At 48.5% G+C, this 22355-nt stretch overlaps 1 protein-coding gene and 1 pseudogene across 1 annotated transcript in view; one reads left to right on the top strand and one right to left on the bottom strand.

The window, feature by feature from the left end:
* Positions 1–19399, bottom strand: part of LOC136523912 (very-long-chain 3-oxoacyl-CoA reductase-like protein At1g24470) — a 39432-nt gene extending 20033 nt beyond the window's left edge. The window contains exons 1-3 of the mRNA XM_066517431.1: positions 19246–19399; positions 18889–19177; positions 18540–18609 (exon numbers count right to left, since the gene is read on the bottom strand). Of these exons, the coding sequence (XP_066373528.1) occupies positions 18540–18609; positions 18889–19177; positions 19246–19399 (513 nt within the window). The remainder of the gene's footprint in view (positions 1–18539; positions 18610–18888; positions 19178–19245) is intronic.
* LOC136520548 (2-methylpropanoate--CoA ligase CCL4-like) lies at positions 1031–2912 on the top strand (annotated as a pseudogene).
* Positions 19400–22355: the final 2956 nt, after the last annotated feature.

The following is a 22355-nucleotide window of genomic DNA, read 5'->3' on the forward strand; positions in this document are numbered from 1 at the left end:
AGAAGGGGTATATAGGAGGGGACCTTTAGTCCCGGTTGGAGACAGAAACCGGGACTAAAGGTCCCTTTCTAGTTTTGGACGGAGCCTCCAGCCAGGAGTAGACTTTTACTCACGGTTGGAGGAACCAACCGGGTGTAAAAGTTAACCTTTAGTCCCGGTTGGTAGCTCCAACCGGGACTAAAGGTCCCTTGCAGCAAAAGCCTGCCGCAGTAGCCGTTGGGCAGGGACCTTCAGTCCCAGTTGGATCTACCAACCGGGACTAAAGGTTTCTCTAGTCCCGGACGCGAAAAATACCAGGAGTAAAGCCAAATTTCGAAGTGGATCAAAAGTCGTTTCTCTACTAGTGGTAGTTGACCTGACTCATAAAATAAAGACAAATGGTCGTGGGGCCAGTGGTCTCAAAGTTTAAAATAGGTTAATAGAGCTGGAATCTATTGACCCAATGGGTACGATGGATCGATACACATATCATATAATAATATTTTTCTTTAATTTGTTAATCTTTTTTTTTGAATAAGCACAGTTGGTGATAATTTGTGATCATATCTATGCTTAGAAGTACACCGAAGAATAATATATTTTAAAAGTAAAAGTAGATAAAACTAAAGGAAATATTTGGCATGTTTTGAACATATTTGTACGCAGGACTATATTTTGAACCAAATGTTGTTTACACGTATGGCATGTTTGGCCAATTCATGAGCAACTACATTTGGTCAGTCTTTATATCCTTATCACAGTGTACTACATGATCTACCAGTTAACTAGATAATGAAAAAGGTACGGCGGCAGTAACAAGTATATAATATACGGGCGCAGGGGCAATATGATGCATTTTATTGTACAGTCAGAACTGTCAGCAGAAACATGGCACAATAGGAACGCACTGTATGCCTTAGGGCCACGGGGCCAAGTCAAAAGCCAGGGCCGGGTCGGCCCATTCTCATCCTCCAATGTTATATCTTTGTGCCTTTGTAGTGTGAAGTTGACAGCGAAAGATACTAGAGGACGATACTATTGTAACTGTAAGCATGGAAAGGGCAACATGTTCACCGTGGCCAACCTTGGAAACAAACCTCCGGGTTCTAGACAGGTGAAGATATCAACGCTCACGCAACGCAAGGCCAAGCCAAGCCGCCTCCGGGCACCCCATGGCATGGGCAATCTCAGCGCGAATCCGGCGAACTCATGCCCGCTCATGCTGCTGGGCTTCCTGGAGCGTGCGGGCACCGTCTTCGGCGACTGCCCCACCGTTGTGTACCACGACACGGTCTTCACCTGGTCCCAGACACACCGATGATGCCTCCGGCTCGCCTCCGCGCTTGTCTCCCTCGGCATCTCCCGCAGTGACATCGTAAGCCACCCTCCGTCGAGATTCTCCTTGTTTATGCATGTTTTTGCTTCGGTGGAACGTGGAATTAACAAGGCCATGAATCGGACTGCATATATAGGTGTCCTTGCTGTTGCCGAATGTCCCGGCCATGTACGAGATGCACTTTGGCATGCCCATGAGTGGCGCCGTGCTCAACAACATCAACACCCGCCTGGACGTGCGCACAGTCGCCGTCCTGCTTTGCCATTCCGGCTCCAAGCTCGTCTTCGTCGGCCCGGCGTCTCTAATGCTCATCAGAGACGCGCTCCAGCTACTCCCACCGGGGCACCCGATCCCGCGCGTGATCCCCGTAAAGGATCCTCATGAGTTCCCGGGTGCCCCTGCTGACACGTTAACATACGAGAGGCTTCTCAACAAAGGCGACCCGGAGTTCGCGTGGATGCACCCGGTGAGCAAGTGGGACCCGATTGTTCTGAATTACACCTCCGGCACAACGTCGTAGCCCAAGGGCGTGGTGCACTGCCACCGCGGGACCTTCTTGTTCACACTTGACTCACTCATTGAAAGGGCGGTTCTGCCGAGGCCGACGTGCCTATGGATGCTCCCCATGTTCCATGCCAACAGCTGGAGTTTCCCGTGGGGGATGGCTGTGGTGGGCGCCACCAACGTCTGCCTCCGCCGTGTCAACACTGCCACCGTGTACACCGCCATCGCGAGCCATGGGGTCACCCACCTCTGTGGCACGCCCGTCGTGCTTAACATGCTGGCCAACACCCCCGAGGGCGTGCGACGGCCGCTTCCAGGAAAGGTGCACATCCGCACGGCCAGCGCGCCACCGCCGGCAGCAGTGATACAACGCACAAAGGCCATTGGCTTCGAGATCAGCCATGCGTACGCGCTAACATTGACCGTGGGCCTGCCGGTGTCCTGCACTTGGAAGGGTGAGTGGGACAGCTTCCCAGCGTCAGAGCTTGCACGACTGAAGGCGAGGCAGGTCATGCGCACGTCGAGCACGGGCAAAGTTGACATCATCGATAGGGAAACCGGCAGCAGTGTGCCCCGCGACGGCTCCACGATGGGAGAGATCGTGTTCCGCGGCGGCTGTGTCATGCTCGGCTATCTCAATGATGACGAGGCGACAAAGGCGGCAATACGTGAGGACGGGTGGTTCTACACGGGGGACATTGGCGTGATGCATCCAGACAGTTACCTAGAGATCCGAGACCGTTCCAAGGATGTGATCGTCAATGCTGGCGAGAACATCAGCAGCGTGGAGGTCGAGTTGGTGCTTTACAGTCATCCGGCAGTGAACGAGGCTGCCGTGGTGGCGTGACCAGACGAGTTACGAGGCGAGACACCGTGCGCGTTTGTCAGCCTCAAGGATGATGCGGTGGACACGGTGACCGCGGCTGACATCACTGCGTGGTGCCGGGAGCGCATGCCGCAGTACATGGTGCCCCGAACGGTTGTCTTCCGAGCTGAGCTGCCCAAGACCTCCACTACCAAGATCCAGAAGTACGTGCTTCGAAACCTCGCCATGGAGATGGGGCCGGCCCGCAAGGGCGACGGCCGACGCTAGCGGCAGGCCGTAGCAAATTGCAATAAGGTGTACTCTTTTTTTTGCGAGTAAGCAATAAGGTGTACTCCCTCCCTCCCTTCTCAAGGATCACCTACATTTTAGATTTATAGAAAATATCAGTAACATTTATATCTTCAAATAAGTGTTTTACAAAAATATTTTCAATGAACAATCTAATGATACTTATTACTCCATCCATTTCAAATTATTAATTGTTTTAATTTTTTTGGTTCATCCATTTTGCTATATATCTAAACATATTATTATATCTGGATGGACAGCAAAATGAATATACCATAAAAGTAAAAGCGACTTATAATTTGGAACAAAAGGAGTATATACTATAAATGTTAGCAAATAGATGTACCAAAAAAATCAAAGCGGTCGGAGATGTGGGGTCGGAGTCGGAGGTAGTGCTTTGCTAGGCCTTTCGGTCGGAGAGACCATCCGAAGGCGGCTAGAGACCGAAGTAAGCGCTTCGGTCGGAGAGGTGGGCCGGAGTCAACAAACGGGTGCTGCTCCTCCTCGGCCAGGCCTTCCAGTCGGTAATTGGATCGCCCTTCTGGCCTGTTGTTTAGACTCTAGGGCCGACCCATGAGTTGCGCGCTATCTGCTTGGGCCGAGCCTTTGCGGGGAAGCCGGTCTGCGAGGGACCTCGGGTTTATGAACCCAACAGGAGCCCCTGAGCCCCCGGTCGATTCAGGCAGAATCATTTGGGGGATTTTTGCCTTGACGGCGGGTGTAGCCCCCGAGCCCCCGGGCGGTTCGGGCAGAACTGTCTAGGGGGTTTTTTGTGTTGCCAGCAGGGGATGTTTTTGTTTTGTCACTGGGTGCGCACGAGCGCACCCGCGGGTGTAGCCCCTGAGCCCTCAAGTGATTCGGGCAGAATCGTCTGGGGGTGTTTGTCAGCGGGCGTGTGTGCGTGTTTTTTAGTTGAGATGGAGTTGTCAACCAAGGCGTCGTTGCGCAGCCGAGGCATTTTAGTTTTTTAGGGATCGGGTGAGATAGAGCTCGCGGATCCTGGTGTCGATGCGCGCCGTGGGATCGATCGAGGCAGTTAGTCAAGGGATCAGACAAGACGGAGCTCGCGGGTCCTAGCGTCGGTGGGCGCTGTGGGATCGGGCGAGGTAGTTAGTCATGGATCCTGGCCTTGGTGCTACCTATGTAGCCGAGGCGGTTAGTTAGTTTAGTTTAGGGATTGGTTGAGACAGAGCTCGATGATCCTGGCGTCGGTGCGCACCGTGGGATCGGGCGAGTCAGAGTCGTGGATCCTAATGGGGTGAGCTCGGGGTCGCAGACCTAGGTGTTTTTGGTGTGTAGTTGAAGCGTAGCCGGATGGGGCAAGTTCAGGGTCACAGACCCAGGTAGCTTTGGATTGCAGTGGAAGCACAGCCGGATGGGGCGAGTTCGGGGTTGCAGACCTAGGTAGTTTTGGAGTGCAGTTGAAGCGTAGCCAGATGGGGCGAGTTCGAGGTCACAGACCTAGGTAGTTTTGGAGTGCAGTCGAAGAGTAGCCAGATGGGGCGAGTTCAGGGTCACAGACCCAGGCATTTTGTGTCTTGAGCTCCCGAGCCCCGTTGGGCTTTAGTATGGGTCGGTGTGAGTTGTGTGCGTTACCTCATCCTCGGTTCCTCACAACCGAAGGTGTTGAGTTTTGTTGCTTGTCCCGATCGCTCGGGCTCGAGTGATGCGCTCGGTGGGTTTGATAACGGGTATGATCGAGTGGAATCCGGGTCCATCATTCGTGACTAGGTCGGCATAGCCCTCTTGTGACATTCCACTGCTCCTTTACCTACAACCCAGCAGATGCCTAGGTTGTTCTAGAGACCAACCAGGGTGGCCGAATGGCCTCCCCTCAATGGAGATTCTATGGGCTTGGCAGAGACTTAGGATCAAACGAGAAGGTTAAGATGACCTTGTCTGCCAGACTGGGCGAGGGCCGTACGGGGCTTATCTGTGTTTTCTCCCCTGGTTCTGTCGTTGCTCTTGTCGAATGAGGCAACTGCTACTTTGTGACGCAACACGGAGCGTTGTGATGCATTTCGCTGCATGTGCGATGCTTAGTTCTCGAGCCCCCTTGGTGATTCAGGGCTCAAATCGTTCGGGGGCACTGGCATATGGAATGAATGCGCGTATGGATGTATGAAATGATTTATAAAGAAATAGAGGTGGTTAGTAGTGTTACCTTGATGACTCGAGTGACGGGGTTTGGAGAGCTTTAGTCGGAAATGTCTGACCGGGACCCTTGCTTGTCGTTTGTGACAGAGTCGGCATGGCCTACATGGGGTGCCCCTTCGCTCCCTACCTGTCTCTTGGTGTGTTTTTCTGAGCCATTCGGTCGACTTAGGAAGCCCGATGGTCTCTCCCGACGGAGATCCTGTTTTGGGTTTTTCCAAGTCCCGCCTGGGGATACGGAGAGCTGCCTACATGTGGTGATGCTTTGGTTTTTGTGCTCGGTCGTGCAATAGAGGTGGGCCATACCCAGGCCATGTTTCGTCTTACCAGGCGGTGTTTTGTCTGACCCGGCGTCGTTCCATCGGTCAGCGTGCGTCCCATCGGTCTCGGTGTGTCCCATCGTTTCCCATATGCATTGAATGGGGGGGAAGGAGAGAGTTTTTCGCTCTGATCTATTGCCCCTCTTCGGTTGTCGTGTTTCTTCCTTAAATAGGGGAAGGGAGAGGGCTCTCCATCATAGTCCTTTGCCTGTTCTCCAGCTATTGTCTCTCTTCCTTCTTCCTCCTCCCCGAGAGTGCCTATATGCCATGGCGGTTCCTAAGTGAGAGAGGGGATGAGGGAGGGGGAGGACTTACAGATCCTTTGGTGAATCCAAAGCGTGATATCGAGCTGGAGGCTGCCCAGGGTGGTGCTGGATTTATCTACGAGGCCTTCTTCGTGATGGAGCCGTGTGTGGACTTTCTCCGGTGGATCTTCACTGGGCGAGCCTTGTCGGAAGGGAAGTCGCTCAGGATCGTGCCGGTGGAGGGTTCCGTGCCTACAGTTGCTCAGGTTGGCTAGTTAATAAAGTTTGATGAGATCTCTTGCAGCCATGGTGGCCATACCCCGGTGGCCGCATCCCTGCCCAGGAGCTGCCTTGACTACATGAGAAGGTCAGGAGATCCATGCTCTTCTGCTGAGCATCTATGGGTGCAACGCCCTTGAGGTACCCGTTGCGCTCCCCGAAGTTGAGGGAGTGGAACTAGGCAGGTCCCTTGAGGTACCCATTGTGCTTGCCGAAGTCTAGGGATCAGAACCGGGCGAGGCCCCTATAGCAGTTGCTATGTCTGGCTACGTGTGCCATGGTAGTATTTTGAGTAGTAGAAAATGTAATAGTTGAGTTCGTGGGTGAGTCCCCGTGTGAATAGTTTTTTGTATCAATGAATACATCAGTGCTATTTTTGTGATAGAATCACTATCCATTCCTTGTTTTTATCCTAGCATAGCTATTGTTTTTGTCCTTTCTTTTTCAAACCTACCCGTTAGTTCTATAGGCTACAACTTTTTAAGAACCTGGGCATGGCCCATGGGGCTTGGCTCCTCATAACCGTAGGTTGTGGCGGGGTGCGTTCAGTTAGGAGTAAGAACAAAGTTACGTAGGACAATCAAAGGAAAAGGAATGCGCTTCCATTCGGGGACGAAGTTGTTTACCATGTGACGGTAAAAAAGAGAGTAAAAAAGAGAGGTAGTATCTAGTATTGTACCCTCATGGAACCCTCGAGCGACCCGGGCTGAAAGTGTTCGGGCTGGGGTGCTTTATAGGGGCAAGTTTGACTAAAAGCGGTAAGACCAAATTTTAGGGAAAACGACGTAGTTGTTCAATGTTCCATGTGTTGGTGAGAACATTACCGTTGTTGTCCTCCAGTCGGTAGGTGCCCGATCGGATTATTTCGGTTACCATATAGGGCCCTTCCTATGATGGAGAGAGTTTGTGTTTTTCCTTCATTGATTGGGTCCTCTAGAGTATGAGATCTTCGACTTCGAGTATCCTCCCCCTAATCTTCCTTTTGTGGTACCTACGCAGGGTTTGTTGGTAGCGAGCGGAATGGATGATGGTCATCTCACGGGCCTCTTCGAGCAGGTCGACTGCGTCTTGCTGAGCCTCCGTGGCTCGATCACAGTCGAAAGCCTTCACTCTTGGGGCGCCGTGGTTGAGGTCGGAGGGCAGCACTGCCTTAGCTCCGTAGGCCAGAAACAAGGGTGTGAACCCTGTGGATCGGTTTGGGGTCGTTCTTAGGCTCCAGAGGATCGCTAGGACCTCTGCAACCCATCGCTCAGCGTATTTGTTGAGTCGGTCAAAGATGCGTGACTTAAGTCCTTGGAGGACCATGCCATTGGCATGCTTGACCTGACCGTTAGTTCATGGATGTCTGACCGAGGCCAAGTCGATCTTGATGCCGTATCCATCACTGAAGTCTAGGAACTTCTTTCTGGTGATGATACAGTTAGGAACACCAAACCGATAGATGATGTCAAGGAAGAATTTAACTGCATCTTCCGAGCGGATGTTGGTGATGGGCTTGGCCTCTATCCACTCGATGAACTTGTCGACTGCTATGAGTAGGTGAGTGAAGCGGCCTAGGCCCTTTTTGAGGGGTCCCACCATGTCGAGGCCCCAGACCACGAATGGCTAGGTGATGGGGATGGTTCGGAGCTCGTGTGCCAGCAAATGGGTTTGCCAAGCATAGAACTGGCATCCTTCACACCTGTAGATGACCTCCTTTGCATCTTGTAGCACAGTGGGCTAGTAAAAACCTTAGTAAAAGGCTTTTCTAACCAACAACCTTGGGGCCACGTGATGTCCACAAATCCCGACATGGACCTCAAGGAGGAGCTGCTTCCCCTTGTTGGTGGGGATGCACTTCATGAGCACCCCTAATGGACTCTGTTTGTAGAGCTCATCACCGAGCATGATGAAGGTCTTGGCATGTCGAGCGATCCATCAGGCATCAGTCCTTTCAGGCAGGAGAACCTCCTCGAGGAGGTAGGCGAGTAGCGGCGCTTGCCAGTTGGTTTGATCGAGTGCCAATATGGCGACGTTGGCGAGTGACGTTGTCATGGAGGTACTGGGATCGAAGGCCCCGAGCGCTGGCTTGGCGTTGGGGTCGGAGCCCCTGGGTGCCAGCTAGGTGTCGGGGTGTGTTTGGACTAGATCTTCTAGGATGCGGGCGGATGGCTCATGGATGTCATTGATGAAGACCCCGCTCGGGGATGGATCCTGCCTGGCGGCCAATTTCGCAAGAAAATCAGCGGCGGCATTGTCCTTTTTAGGGGACATGATGCAGCTCGATCCCCTAGAATTTGTCCTCGAGCTTGTGCACCTATTGGTAGTATGCTGCCATGAGGGGGCTTTTGTAGGAGGACTCCTTCATGACCTGATCAACGACTAGTTCTGAGTCATCACGAACATACAGTCATGTAGCACCTAGCTCGATGGCAATGCGTAGTCCATTGATGAGGGCCTCATACTCCATGGCATTGTTTGAGGCTGAAAAGTGGAGGCGAATGGCGTAGCGGAGCCTACTCCCATCCAGGGAGATCAGAACCACTCCAGCCCCTAAGCTGGGTGCCATTACGGACCCGTCGAAGTACATTGTCCAGTACTCATGGGTGACGTCCAAGTCGGTAACTGTACCTCTGTCCATTCGGTGACAAAATCTGCGAGAGCCTAAGATTTAATGGCGGTACGGGGGATGTACCTCATGTCATGGCCCATGAGTTCGAGTGCCCACTTAGAGATCTGTCCTGCGGCGTCGCAGTTGCGGATGATGTCCCCGAGTGGGTATGAAGTGACGATCATGACTTCGTGGTCGGTGAAGTAGTGCAGGAGCTTCCGGGTCACCATCAGTGCGTCGTATAGGAGTTTCTACACCAGGGGGTACCGGACCTTGGGGTCAATGAGTACTTCCCTAATGAAGTATATGGGTCACTAGACCTTAAGTTGGTGTCCTGGCTCCTCCCTTTCGACGACTAGCGTGGTGCTTACGACATGGTTGCCGGCGGTGATGTAGAGGAGAAGGGGTTCTCCCCGTTTGGGAGCAATGAGGATTGGGGCTAACGTTAGGGACATTTTGAGGCTCTCTAGGTCCTGCTGAGCTTCCTCAGTCCAAATGAACGTGTCCATCTTTTTGAGGAGCTTGTAAAGTGGCATCCCCCATTCGCCGAGCCAGGAGATGAAATGGCTTAGAGCAGTCAGGTAGCCGGTGAGCCTTTGTACGCCCTTGATGTTGCGTATGGGACCCATGTTCAAGATGGCCGTGATTTTTTTAGGGTTGGCCTCGCTGCCGTGCTCGAACACAATGTATCCTAGCAGCTTCCCCTTCGGAACCCCGAAAACACATTTTTTGGGATTTAGCCTGATGTTGAATCTTCTGAGGTTCACGAACATTGTGGCCAAGTTTGCGATCAAGTCATAGGCTTGAGTTGTTTTGACCACTATGTCATCAATATATATGGTGATCGTTAGTCTTGGCCGCTTGGCTTGATCAAGCTGATCGAGCGGGTTGATTTGGTCGGCAAAGCATTGCTACATGCACCTTTGGTAAGTGGCGCCAGCATTCTTCAAGCCGAATGGCATGGTTACATAGCAGTACAAACCATATGGGGTGATGAATGAGGTTGCGAGCTGATCAGACTCTTTCATCGTGATATGGTGATAGCCCGAGTAGGCATCCAGAAAGGAGAGGATCTCACAACCCAAGGTGGAGTCAACTATCTGCTCTATGCACGGCAAAGGAAAGTGATCCTTTGGACATGCTTTGTTGAGGCCAGTATAATCAGCATACATTCTCCACTTCCTGGTCTTCTTTTTAACAAGAACGAGATTGGCATGCCAGTCAGAGTGAAATACCTCTCTGATGAATCCGACTGAAAGGAGTTTGGCAATTTCTTTGCCTATGGCCCTGCGCATCTCGTCGTCGAAGCAATGCAGGCGCTGCTTGGTGGGCTTTGAGCCCAGGATGAGGCGCAGTGCGTGCTCGGCGACCTCCCGTGGTATGCCCGGCATGTTAGAAGGCTGCCATGCGAAGACATCACAGTTGTCGCGTAGGAAGTCGACGAGCTCGTGTTCCTATTTGGCCGGGAGCTGGGTCCCAATCTGAACCATCTTGGGTGGGTCGGTGGGATTGATTCCCACCGCCTTGGTTTCCTCGAGCGGTTGGAAGGCCATCAAGGAGGTTGGTTTGTTGTAGTCTGGGACTACCAAGATCGATGATTCCCCAAGCCGCGGGAGCTTGGACGAGTTGACGACCAAAGTGGCGAGCTTGTAGTGCTTGCGGTTGCACATGAAGGCATGCGAGAAGGCGCTGCTCATGGTGATGACGCCGTTTGGTCCCGGCATCTTCAGCTTGAGGTAGGTGTAGTTGGGGATTGCCATGAATTTTGCGTACCATGGTCGCCCCAAGATGGTATGGTAGGACCTTGGAAAGTCCACCACTTCGAAGGTGAGGACCTCTGAGCGGAAGTTGGCTCAGCCACCGAATGTGATGGGCAGGTCGATCTGCCCGAGCGGGTATGCCTGCACTCCAGGGATCACTCCATGGAAGGGAGAGCCCACCAGTCGGGGCTCCGATCAAGGGATGCGCATGGTGTCGAGGGTGTCGACGTAGAGGATGTTGAGCTCGCTGTCTCCGTCCATCAGCACCTTGGTGAGGTGCTTCTTGCGGACGATGGGATCGACGACGGGCGGGTAGTGTCCTAGTCTCAAGACATGGGAGGGATGGTCCCTCTAATCGAAGGTGATCAGAGATTCCAACCAGCTGAGGAAGGAGGGGATGGCCATCTTGGCAGCGCATGGACCAGATGATGTTGTGCTGGCACTTGGAATAGATGACGTTGGATCCACCGAAGATCATGATGCATTCATCAGCATCGGGGAAACCATCTTTGTCCTTGCCCGCCATGCCTCCTTTCTTGGTTGTCGCCTCTTTGTCGTCCCCTTCTTTTGGCCCGTCGGCCTGTCGTAGGAAATGTTTGAGGAGCTCATAGTCCTTGTAGATGTGTTTGACGGGGTAGGCGTGGTTGGTGCATGGGCTATCCATGAGTTTGTTGAAGTGGTCAGGCAGGCCCTATTGGGGCTGCTTGCCCATGCGGTCAGTTGTGGCGACCAATGCGGTGTTGTCCGGTCAGCGTCGGTCCTTTTTGTTCTTCTTGCCCCTCTATGTGGAGGGGCCCTCATCTTGGTCCATGCGCTTGGCCTTGCCTTTGTCCCAGCCCCCATTGAATACCTCTCTGACCGCTTCCTCGCCAGAGGCGTGGTTAGTGGCAACGTCGAGTAGGTCACGGGTGGTATGGAGCTTGAGGCATCCAAGCTTGTGGATCAGGGACTCGCAGGTCGTCCCAGAGAGGAATGCGCTGATGACGTCTGCATCAACAACATCAGGGAGGGAGTTGCATCATTGGGAGAACCTATGGATGTAGTCCCATAGGGACTCATTGGGCTCCTACTGGCAACTCTTGAGGTCCCAGGAGTTCCCAGGGCAGACATATGTCCCCTGGAAATTTCTAACGAAGACCCTCTTGAGGTCCGCCCAGTCGTGGATGCTATCGTGTGGGAGGAATTCAAGCCATGCCCGAATATGTTCCCTAGGGAGATATTGAATGATGAAATAGTCATCATCCACCCCTCTGGCTCGGCAGGCGAGCCAGAAATCTTTGAGACAAATACCGGGGTTTCTCTCCCCGGTATACTTGGTAATGTTGGTGGGCGGTCGGAAGCGCGGTGGGAACAGCACTCTCTAGATGTGCTAGTCAAAGGCCCGTAGCCTCAGGCCCTCCGGGCAGGGACTCCGGTTGTCTGGCCGGCAACCGTGCCTAGGGCGCGTTTCATCGCTCCCCTCGGTGATTGGATCGGGATCCATGTCGCCTGCTCTTGCCGCCGCCCGGTGGACGTCATCATCGTGCCGGGCCCAATGCTGGTTGCTGATGACGCTGCGAGCATCCTGGTGTGGACCGGGCCGCTCATGTACCGAAGGTTGGTGTGGAGCAGACGCCAGGTTGGACCAAGGCACGGCTAATGCCTCCTTAGTCACACATGGCAGCTGTAGCGGTGAGTGGATGGAGCGATCTATCTGGCGTGTCCCCATTCCCTCAGTGGGGAGAGAGGGCACATGTCGGAGTCATGATGTGGAGCTTTCCGCCTGTTGAACAGCGGTGGCTTCTACTAGAACTCGAAGGTTTCGGTAGACTGTCCGCTCCTAGGGGTCGACGGGCTCAGGAACACCGCGCAGAAGCATTGCTACAGTAGCGATGTTTTGGCTAGCCCGAGCAAACTATGGGAGATTGTTCCCCTCATTCATGATGTCGTGTTGGACCTGGCAGACGCGACCCCAGGCGCCACCGGCCAGGCCATGCGCATGGCGGCGGTTGGTTCTACCACCGTTGTTGTAATTCCTCGGCGTGCGCTTGCGTAGACGCAAGGGCCCCCGCACGTGGGTCTGAAGGGGCGTGAGTCTACACAGATTCCACAACCACCGGCGGCTGTCCCAGAGTGTCCGTCATAGCGCACTCTTGGGACGGACGGTGGCGAGGTGCCATGTCACCAATGCTGGAGCCGTCGCTCTCACTCTCATCATCCGGGAGTTCATGGAAAGTGGCAGGAGCGTAGCTCGCCATTCCCATGAATTCGGATGTGAGGGGGGATGGCGTCAACCTCCTTTGGAGCCCCCGAGTGTACGCATCCGTGGGGGACGCGAGGCTATAGGGGAACCGATCGTACGGCTATTCATGGCACAGGCAATACGGTCCCTCCGGATGATCGGCAGAAGATAGTAAATAATAGTACGCATATTACTTATAGCGGTGTTTGAGTAGAGAGTTTGCTTGGAATGAAGCATAGATGTCATGTTATTGAAGTCATCATGCGTCCCAGAGGCGGTGGAGGGTGCCCCTCCGATGAGCGCCTGAACGGGTGCCTCCGCGCAGAGGTGTAGTACGTCGAGTCGGTCGGCGAAGAAGTCCAGACTTCTAAAGCAGAAGGCCTGGGACGGCTCGAAGATGGGTGAAACCCACATCCCAACAGGTGGGAGTGTGGGAAACTCTAGTGAACTAAAGAGAATCGTATCGCCTGAGCCCTCCATGGCGAAGGTGGTGGAAAAGTGGGTCATCCGATGAACAAAAAGTGTTGAACGTACAACGTCTTCCCCACGGACGGCGCCAACTATCGGTGCAAAAAGTGACCAACAAGTAAATATTTGTAGTTTTGCCGTACATTTTGATTGGAGGTGGCCTAGCACTCAATGACACAAGGTTTATACTGGTTCAGGCAATGTGCCCTACGTCCAGTTTGAGTCGGTCGGTGACTTTATTCCTAAGCCCAGGTGCTCGAAGTTTGCAGTGGGGTTACAAGCGAGAAGGAGAAAGATGGGGTGTACGAGAGGTCCGGCCAGAAGGACCGAGAGCGATAGGAGCTCTGCTATGATCTAAGTGTTCACAACATTTATTTTGGGAAGATCAAGTGAGAAGATCAAGTATTTTTGACAAAATTTGAATGCTATAAACATTTATTTTGGGAGGAGTAAATACAATCAAATAGCTCTAATATTGGTCTTTTTTCTATGGGACACAAAAATTGTGATTTGGTCCACAGCACATTCTTGAAGTCATCAATAATGCCTCTGGCGCACTGACCGAAATCCTTGCATTTCAGTAAATTGAAGCCATGCGAGGAGGTGAGTTGTAAAAGCTAGCAATTAAAACACATGTACTTCAGGAGTAAATAGATCTAAACAGGTGGAGCAAAACTTTTAGCCCATGTTTTGGGCAAATAGAGCAAAAGGGGAGGGCTAAAGTTTTGCCATTTGCCACCGAAGAGGCCCAAAACTGGGCTAAAATGCCTGGGGGCACGAGCCAGACGCCCACTACCCCTACACCCACCCACCCGCACTTGGTACCCTATCCATTCCACTGCCCCCCGTCGCTCTCGCTCTCTCCCTCTGTGCAAACCCTAGCACCGCTTGCCACTCTCGCTCTCTCCCTCTGCGCAAACCCTAGCACCGCCCGCCACTCTCGTCATCTCTCCCTCCGCACCAACCCTAGCTCCACCCTCCGCCGCCGCCTAGATCTAGCTCCTCCTCACCGCTGTCCAGCTCTAGCTTCTCCTCCCCCCATCTAGATCCAGATCTGCACGGCGCAGATGGACGGCTACAACGGCGATGGCTACGGCGACGGCTACGGCGATGGCTACAACGGTGATCGCAGCCTGATCTGTATTCCCCCATAGGCGGCTTCGACATGTTCTCCGACGTAGCATATTCGTTTTCGGGCTCGAGCGGCCTTAATGCTCCCTAGACGGGCATGGTGGCACTCGACCTCAACTCCCATGGCGAAGGGTGGCCCGAAATGGCTGGCTATGAGGGCGTCCTTTGCTCTGGCGCATAAGATGGAGGCATCGGTGGCAGCATGGGTCCCCCTCCCATTCGCATCCACAGTGAAAGTTGAACACTCGGCTTACGTGTGGCTCGCAGCGGCGGTGGAGGAGGCACCATGGTCGGTCGTGCCTTGTCATCATCCTTCGGTGGTGGCCGTGGTCCTCCCTTGCCTCCTATGAACGTCGGCGTTCGTGGCATGCATGGATCTACCTCCACCATGCCTGTTGGTTTGAAGAGCTATGGTGGACGTCGAGGAGCCATGACGAGTGCTATTGCAGCAGACAACTTCAACATCAACTCTGAAGATGCTATTGAAGACACCGACATCGAAGAGATATTTCCAAATGCTTAAGACCTGGTACATTCTCAAACCTTGCAAAATATGCTTGGTGTTGGATTTTTTCATGTTCGTAATGTATCTTAGTATTATGTTTATCCATGGTTTAGGCTAGAACTGACAAGGCAAATTGGTCAGAACCACATAACAAAATATTGTGTAATTTGTGGGTTGACCAAATTGACAAGGGTAACTGCATCAAAGGAAACATGTCAAAGAGAGGGTACAGGGAGATTATACTTAGGTATAATGTTGCAACCAATTTGGTGCATGATCAGAAGCAGATCGCTAATAGGATTAGGCAACTGAAGGGACTATGGCAATTCATAAGAAGACTGCAGAATGACACTATCTTAGGCTGTAGAGAGGATGATAATACTGATGCAACATATCAATGGTGGAATGACAACACCAAGGTACTTGCAAAACTGCTTGTTTCCTGTCTGACCACAAGTTAGTTGATCACATACTCACTATGGTAAGCACATGTTCTGCAGGGCCACTCAGAATTGAAGAAATGCAAGTGGGGGTGGCCACAATACTTGGATCAAATGGACCAAATGTTCCATGGTGTAGTTGTTGATGGCTCAACCTCATTTGTTGCTGGAACTATGGATGAGGAAGAGGAGGATGCAACTGACGACCTTGAACAAGTACATACTCTAGTTAACATTAGTAGCCACAAGAGAGCAAGCAGCACAAACACCACTGGCTCTAGTTCTCACAAGAAGAGCCCGACACTTAGGGCCATGAACAAGTACATGAGCGACAACGCTAAGATTCAAGCTGAGAGGAATGACATGTTCAAGCAACATTTGAGTGTGAAGCAACAGAGGGAGAATGCCAACAGTGAAAAGATTAGGCTAGTGCAGCAGTTGGCTAGAGAGTGCGGGGTATCTAAGACTGTCCCTGAGTGGTTTGCTATACACAGGATCTACAATGAAGAAAATAGTATGGAGTTCTTCATTGGAATGTCTATAGCAGAAGGAAGGATGGCCTTCTTGAAGCACTATGCTAGGGTCAACAACCTAATCTAGATTCTATTATCTTAATTTCAGTCTGTCAATTGAACTAAGTGTGTCATTTGAACTAAGTGTATCATTTGAACTATGTCTGTCATTGCACTAAGTGTGTCATTTGAACTCTGTTTGTCATTTGAACTATGTCTGTTATGAATGTGCACTATGTCTGTTATGAATGTGATGACTTTGAATTATGATTGTGATGTGAGCCTGTTTGTCATTTCAACTGTAATATTTTAACATGTAACTGAGTTTATGATGCATTTATGTGACAGGATGGTAATTCAGCAAGGGATGGGGACAATCTAGATGAGTCAAGTGATGAGGAACTCTTTAGACTTCTTGTTGATGATGATGACAATGGTTTCCTAGATGGTATGTTTTTATTTGCTGATCACTATGACAAATACTACAATAAGGCAAAGAGAAGGAAACCAATGGTAACTGGGTTGCAATGGGTAGAGAGAACTCTAGGAGATAGAAACAGATCCTACAACATTTTAGAATGAGCCCAACTATGTTTGATCGATTTCATGATCTTTTGGTTGAGTCATATGGCCTCAAATCAAGCACAAAGAGTACCTCGGTGGAGGCTTTAGTCTTGTTTTCTGTGGATGCTGGGAGCACCACAGTCAGTTAGGCAAGCTGAGGATAGATTTGAGAGATCACTAGGCATAGTTCACAACAACTTCTATAAAGTTTTGTAATGTGTGGTTAAGCTAGTTGTAGACATAATTAAGCCAGTTGACCCAGAATTCAGAACAATTCATCATAGATTGAGAAATCCTAGGTTCCATTCCTTCTTCAACATTTGTATAGGAGCACTAGATGGCACTCACATACCATGTGTGGTGCCAAGTGATAAGGTGGTTCAGCACATATGCCACAAGGGCATGATAACACAGAATGTGCTGACAGTTTGTGACTTCGACATGAGGTTCACATTTGTTCTTGTTGGATGCCCTGGTTCTATACATGACATGAGAGTGTTCACGGATGCTATGACCAAGTACGGTGACATGTTTCCACATCCACCGACAGGTAAACAACTTCTAATGTTGCAATCACAACTTCTAGTCCAACTAGTTCAAACTTACAAAAATGTTCTATTGTGTAGGAAAATTTTACTTGGTGGACTCTAGGTACCCGAACCGTCCGAGTTATCTTGCACCCTACAAGGAAATGAAGTACCATCTTTCAGAGTATCGAGAAGGCCTGGAGCTATAAGGTAAAAAAAGAGATCTTCAACTTTGCACATTCATCTCTTAGAAATGTCATCGAGAGGTTATTTGGTGTTCAGAAGATGAACTGGAGGATTTTGTTGCATATGCCAAGTTATGCACCTCATAAGCAAAGCCAAATAATAGTAGCATGCATGGCACTCTATAACTTCATTTGATCGAGTGGAATAGTGGATAGGGACTAAAATCGTTGTGATCGTGATGAGAAGTATGTTCCATCTAAGGCATCGACCTCTCAAACACGTACTGGTCAGCCGCTGCCAAGGGATGAATCTGCGTACATAAATGGTTTTCGTGACCAAATAGTCATTGGTTTGTAAAATACATCATGAATATTTGAATTGTGTACTTGAATTGTAACGTGTGTGATTGATTTGTATGGTTGAGCACAATTAAATTGTGTACTTCAACTATTGAATAATTGTGCAATAAAGTGTAATTTTTTATTGTTTGAAAATGAACGTGCAACACCGCCGTGCAGTAGTCCGGTGAGCAGCATCACTGGCGTGCAGCAGCAAGAAGCCCAGCACGCAGCATGCATTACTGTGCATGGATCACAATTAATGAACCAAATCAGTCATTAAATGAGGACAAATCAGTCTTTCATAGAAACAGTGTCATTTGCCATAGATCTAAACACCTCAAGCTAAAGTTTGAATAGCCAAAGTTTAGCGGCAAAAGACTAAGAGCAAATCTTTTGCCATGGCCAATGTGCCTGTTCGCTTAGTCGTATTTGGCTTATAAGCCATGGCTTATCAGCTAATGAACAGTATTTTTCTCTCACACTAAACCAATCAATAGTACTTTCAGTCATGGCTTATCGGCCAAACAAACACAAACGAATAGGGCGAATATATCTAAACAGCCTCTACCTATTTGCAACAGAAGCATTAAATTATTAACGTACTGTAAAGGCAACGTAGGAAGATACAGACTCTGCGGCTTGGATGTGTAACTGTAACTTGAGCTACCGCTTGCAAGCAACTGAATTTAGGCCCTGTTTGGCAGAGCTCCCAGAGCTGATTCTCTGTTGAATCTAGCAAGAGCTCTGCCAAACAGTCTTTGAGAGAAATGATTCTCTGTTGATTCCGTGAAGTGATTCTCTGAAATGAACTAGGAGGCTGAGAACTGAAAAAAGTAGCTTCTTTTGATTCCGTGAAATGATTCTCCATCATGATTTCAAGAGTTTATGCCAAAAAATTAAAGAGAATCACTTTCAGCCACAGAATCACTTCTCTTAGAAAATCAGCTTCCTTAGAGAATCAGGATCAGATAAAGCTCTACTAAACAAGCCCTTAAGGTTATCCCAAAAGATAAGGAAGAAAATAATTTTCTTTGCACATGTATAACAGATCATATAATGTTATGTTATTAAAATATGTTTTAATCTTAAAATAAAAAAATATAATAGTATCAAATCCGTAGTACTAAAATATGACACTATTCTACAGTTATTTGTGTTAAATATTACCACCTTTTGTCCAAAATTATAGATTATTTTTGTCTTTTTTTAGATACATAGCTTTTGCTATACACCTAAATATATATACGATATGGCCATCTTATAATAGAAGTTATATATTTAGAGAAAGCAAAACAACCTATAATTAAAACGAAAGGAGTATATACTAATGAATATATAAAAAATGCTTACTGTTCTGAGTTACCTGACATTGGCTATGAATCCCTTTGCTTCTGTACTCAACGTAGAGGCTCCTCGAGAATTGAGAAACATACCTGCTTGAAATTTTTACTCCAAAGATTAGACACTTATCGTAAAGCTTATTATGAATACTTCGCATTTTGGATAATATTGACACAGCTCTGGCCAGCTCAAACACTATTTTGGAGTATATGATTCCAAGCGTGTTTTTTGAGAAAGATGTAAACGTAAATTATTACCGTTTGGTGGACTCGGGAGGGAAGAGAACATGAATTGCAACCAATAATTAGGACTAATAAAATTCACCAAAGAAAAAACAAAAGATGCCAGTTAAATACGTAGTAAATTATTACCGTTTGGTGGCGGCATAGATCGTGTAGAGCGGGAAGGATGGGATGGCCTCCGTTGACCCGGATCCGATGTTCACGATGGCGCCCCTCCGGCGAGCCACCATCCCGGGCAGCACCGCCGCCGTGACCTCGGTCAGCGCCCACAGGTTCACCCGTATCATCTTCACCCACGCGTCCACGTCGAATTCGTGCAGGTACACGGCGCACGGCTTCGCCACGCCGGCGTTGTTGACCAGGAGCCCCACGTCAAGCCCGTCCACGACCTCGCGGAGCTGCCGCATCGCCTCTTCACCTGCCAAATGTTTAGCACACCATCATCAGATTCGATCATCATGCGTATCGCGTATTTTTTTCTTTCACCTGCCGTGGAGACGAAGGCGAGGTCGAACAGGACCGTCTTGGTCTGCACGCCAGCGTGAGTCTTGGTGATGGTGTCCGAGACGTTCCGGAGCTTGCCGGGGTCACGGCCGACGAGGACGACATTGAGGCCCCGGCGCGCGAGCTCAAAGGCCATGGATCTGCCACTACTATTGGATGGCATTATTGTCCCGGGCGGTAATAGCCTTTAGTCCCGGTTATCGTGCCAGGACAACGATTTCGGGACTAAAGGTGAAACCTTCAGTCCCGGGTCATCGAGTTGGGACTAAAGAGAGTAAAGAGGGACATTTAGTCTCGATTGGGGTTACCAACCGGGACTAAAGGCCCTCAAGCCGAGCAAACGTGGCCGCACCCTTTAGTCCCGGTTGATAACCCCAACCAGGACTAAATGTTCCTTTTCTTTTTCTTTTTCTTTTTTTTTTTGTTTAATTTATTTTCAGTTCAGTTACACATATTTGTTTAATATATAATATGTTTTTATATACGTATTCTACGCTGCTAATATAAATACACGCACGCATATAATTACATCTAATTCTCATCTCGAGCATTATTATATTCGAATAAAGTATGAAACTATATATATTATAGATATATATGTATATATACAACACTTTCATAATCTTGTTCTCGAAAATAACGATATTAATAAATATTTAATTTACATCATTTATTCCTTAGGATCAAAGTAGAACTCGCCATTGGGATTTAGCACTTTTTCTAGAAGAAATCCTGCTATTGACTCTTGAACTGCTTTCAGATGGTCTTTTTGCATAACCCTTTATTTCAACCATTCAGTCTTGCATTTGAAATAAAAGGAAAAGTATTAATACATACATACATATATATATATATATATATATATATATATATATTCATTTAAAAATAAATAAAAAAATTGATATATACGTACTCTGAAGACATCTTCAGGAGTTCTTTTTATGTGTGCAGTGATAAATTCACAAACGTAGTATCCACACAAGTTATTACCTGGTTGCTGCCGCAAACACCATTGTACGAGAAGAAGATTATTCTCATCATCTCACACGTAAATTGAAGTACGATATAGTAATTAAACACGTAGGAAAGTATATATAGTATAATTTATTGGTATTTCAACTACAATAAATGGTGCCTTGCAATCCTTACGGTGTTGCCGAATAAACTCTTTTCAAACCCTGTGCGACCAATAATGTACGATCGTTAATAAATTATGACAAAGTCTATTTAATAATAGTTGTGCGCGAGAGATCGAAATTACCCATGGATAATGTCTATCATATCTTGGTATAGTGCCCGTTCTTTTCTCAACGAGTCCAAGATTACTAACCGACTTGAGTTTAACTCAATGACAATAAGTATCCAGTGAAACCTGCATTGGTTTATACACACACGTACATGCATATAAGTTATATTGATATTACATAAAATGTGTAGACTACATTATTATTAACACTTACTCAAAGTTGTATGGGAAAAGTATTGTTGTCTTGTCGTGCTGGTTCACGAAGAACCTTATGATATTCTTCTGTGCTTCAGATATCCACTGCTCCTTAACAATAATATCGGTTTTGAATATGATATAAGGATCAATGAAGCCAACACTGGTGTCTTGTATTCTTTGGAGCTCTGACATCTGAAATCTGTATATAAATATAAGTTACATGTGAGGATAATTATATACACGTACGCATGGAAGTGAGTTTATTAAATAAAAGTAAGAATCACTTACAAACAAAAGTAGCTAATGATTGATTTGTCTAGAGCGTCCATGTGGTATAGTTGATGCAATTCTTCGAAACTAATATGTAAGATGCACTACTAGGGATGTGTACATCAATGATGCTCTTCTTTCGTCACTGAAGACTCCAAAATCGTCACATATATTATTTTATGATGAATTTGTGACGATATGGTATTCGTCATTGAATGCGCGTCATATTTTACCTACCGTGACGAAACGTCTATTTTCGTCATAGATGTGCATTTGTTCTATGACGAAATGGCCGTCGTCATAGAAGTGTATTTTTTCTATGACGATATATTTTCGTCATTGATATAGCCCTTTTTCGTCATGACTTGCCGTCTGTTAGGCGGCCAGACGACGTCTGCCACGCTGGCAGCTGACGTGTCTTGTCCACGTGGCGCGTCCACATTGCAGATGACGTGTCCGACCACGTGGCAGCTGACGTGGCCAGTGATGTGGATGGTCCACGTGTCCACTTTTTATTGGGCCACAAGGCTTGCTGTGATAGGTTCTCATTTTCGTCACTGAAGTAAATAGAAATTCGTCACAAAATCAATTACCAAATCATCACAGAAAGGTCAGATAATTCATCACAAGTGCACATGCTGATTTCATTACAGAATGTAAATAATACTGGAATGACCAAAAGCTTCCATAAATTAACAGATCCAGTATTCCAATGACCAACAACTTAATCAACAATTCTAAACTCGGTTCACATAACTCACTAGACATCACATTTGAACTACTAGTTTCATCTCAGTTCACATTAACATCACAGGAAATAATAAAAAGTTGCCAACCACCAGCAACATAAGTTACTACATAAACAAAATCACCAGCAGACCCCTTGCTTAATGAACCAGCAGCTACGAGCAGCGCTCATGTCGAAGAAGCATTGTTGATGGCCAAGATACGCTTGAGCAACGCATTGTTCTCCTCCATTGCCTTGTTGTTTATCTCTGTCAGCTTCTTGTACTCCTCCATCTCCTTTTGTGTCCTCGCCAACTTTTCCTCAGCTTCTTCACTTCTCTTCCTGAGTTCATCGATTTCACCTTGTACAGCAGCCGTAGCTTCAGCTGCTAGTTGCTCCCGAAGCTCGCTTTCATTTGATGATGATGATTTGGAGGATGGCACTGGTTTGATGCCAACACTCTTCAGGAAAAGGTTTGAGCTGTTCTGGGAGAGCACCTGGGACACAACCTGCACACTAGACACTGTTGTCTCACCTTCAGCAACAGGTTCTGTCCTCAAAGCTTCCATATTTGACTGAAACAGCAATGACCCATCATTAGTTGATACTTATTGCATTAATTTGAGGAGGAAATATCACACAAGATGTATT

The sequence above is a fragment of the Miscanthus floridulus genome, chromosome 18, assembly GCF_019320115.1.
Source record: "Miscanthus floridulus cultivar M001 chromosome 18, ASM1932011v1, whole genome shotgun sequence".
In the NCBI taxonomy this organism is placed as follows: Eukaryota; Viridiplantae; Streptophyta; class Magnoliopsida; order Poales; family Poaceae; genus Miscanthus; species Miscanthus floridulus.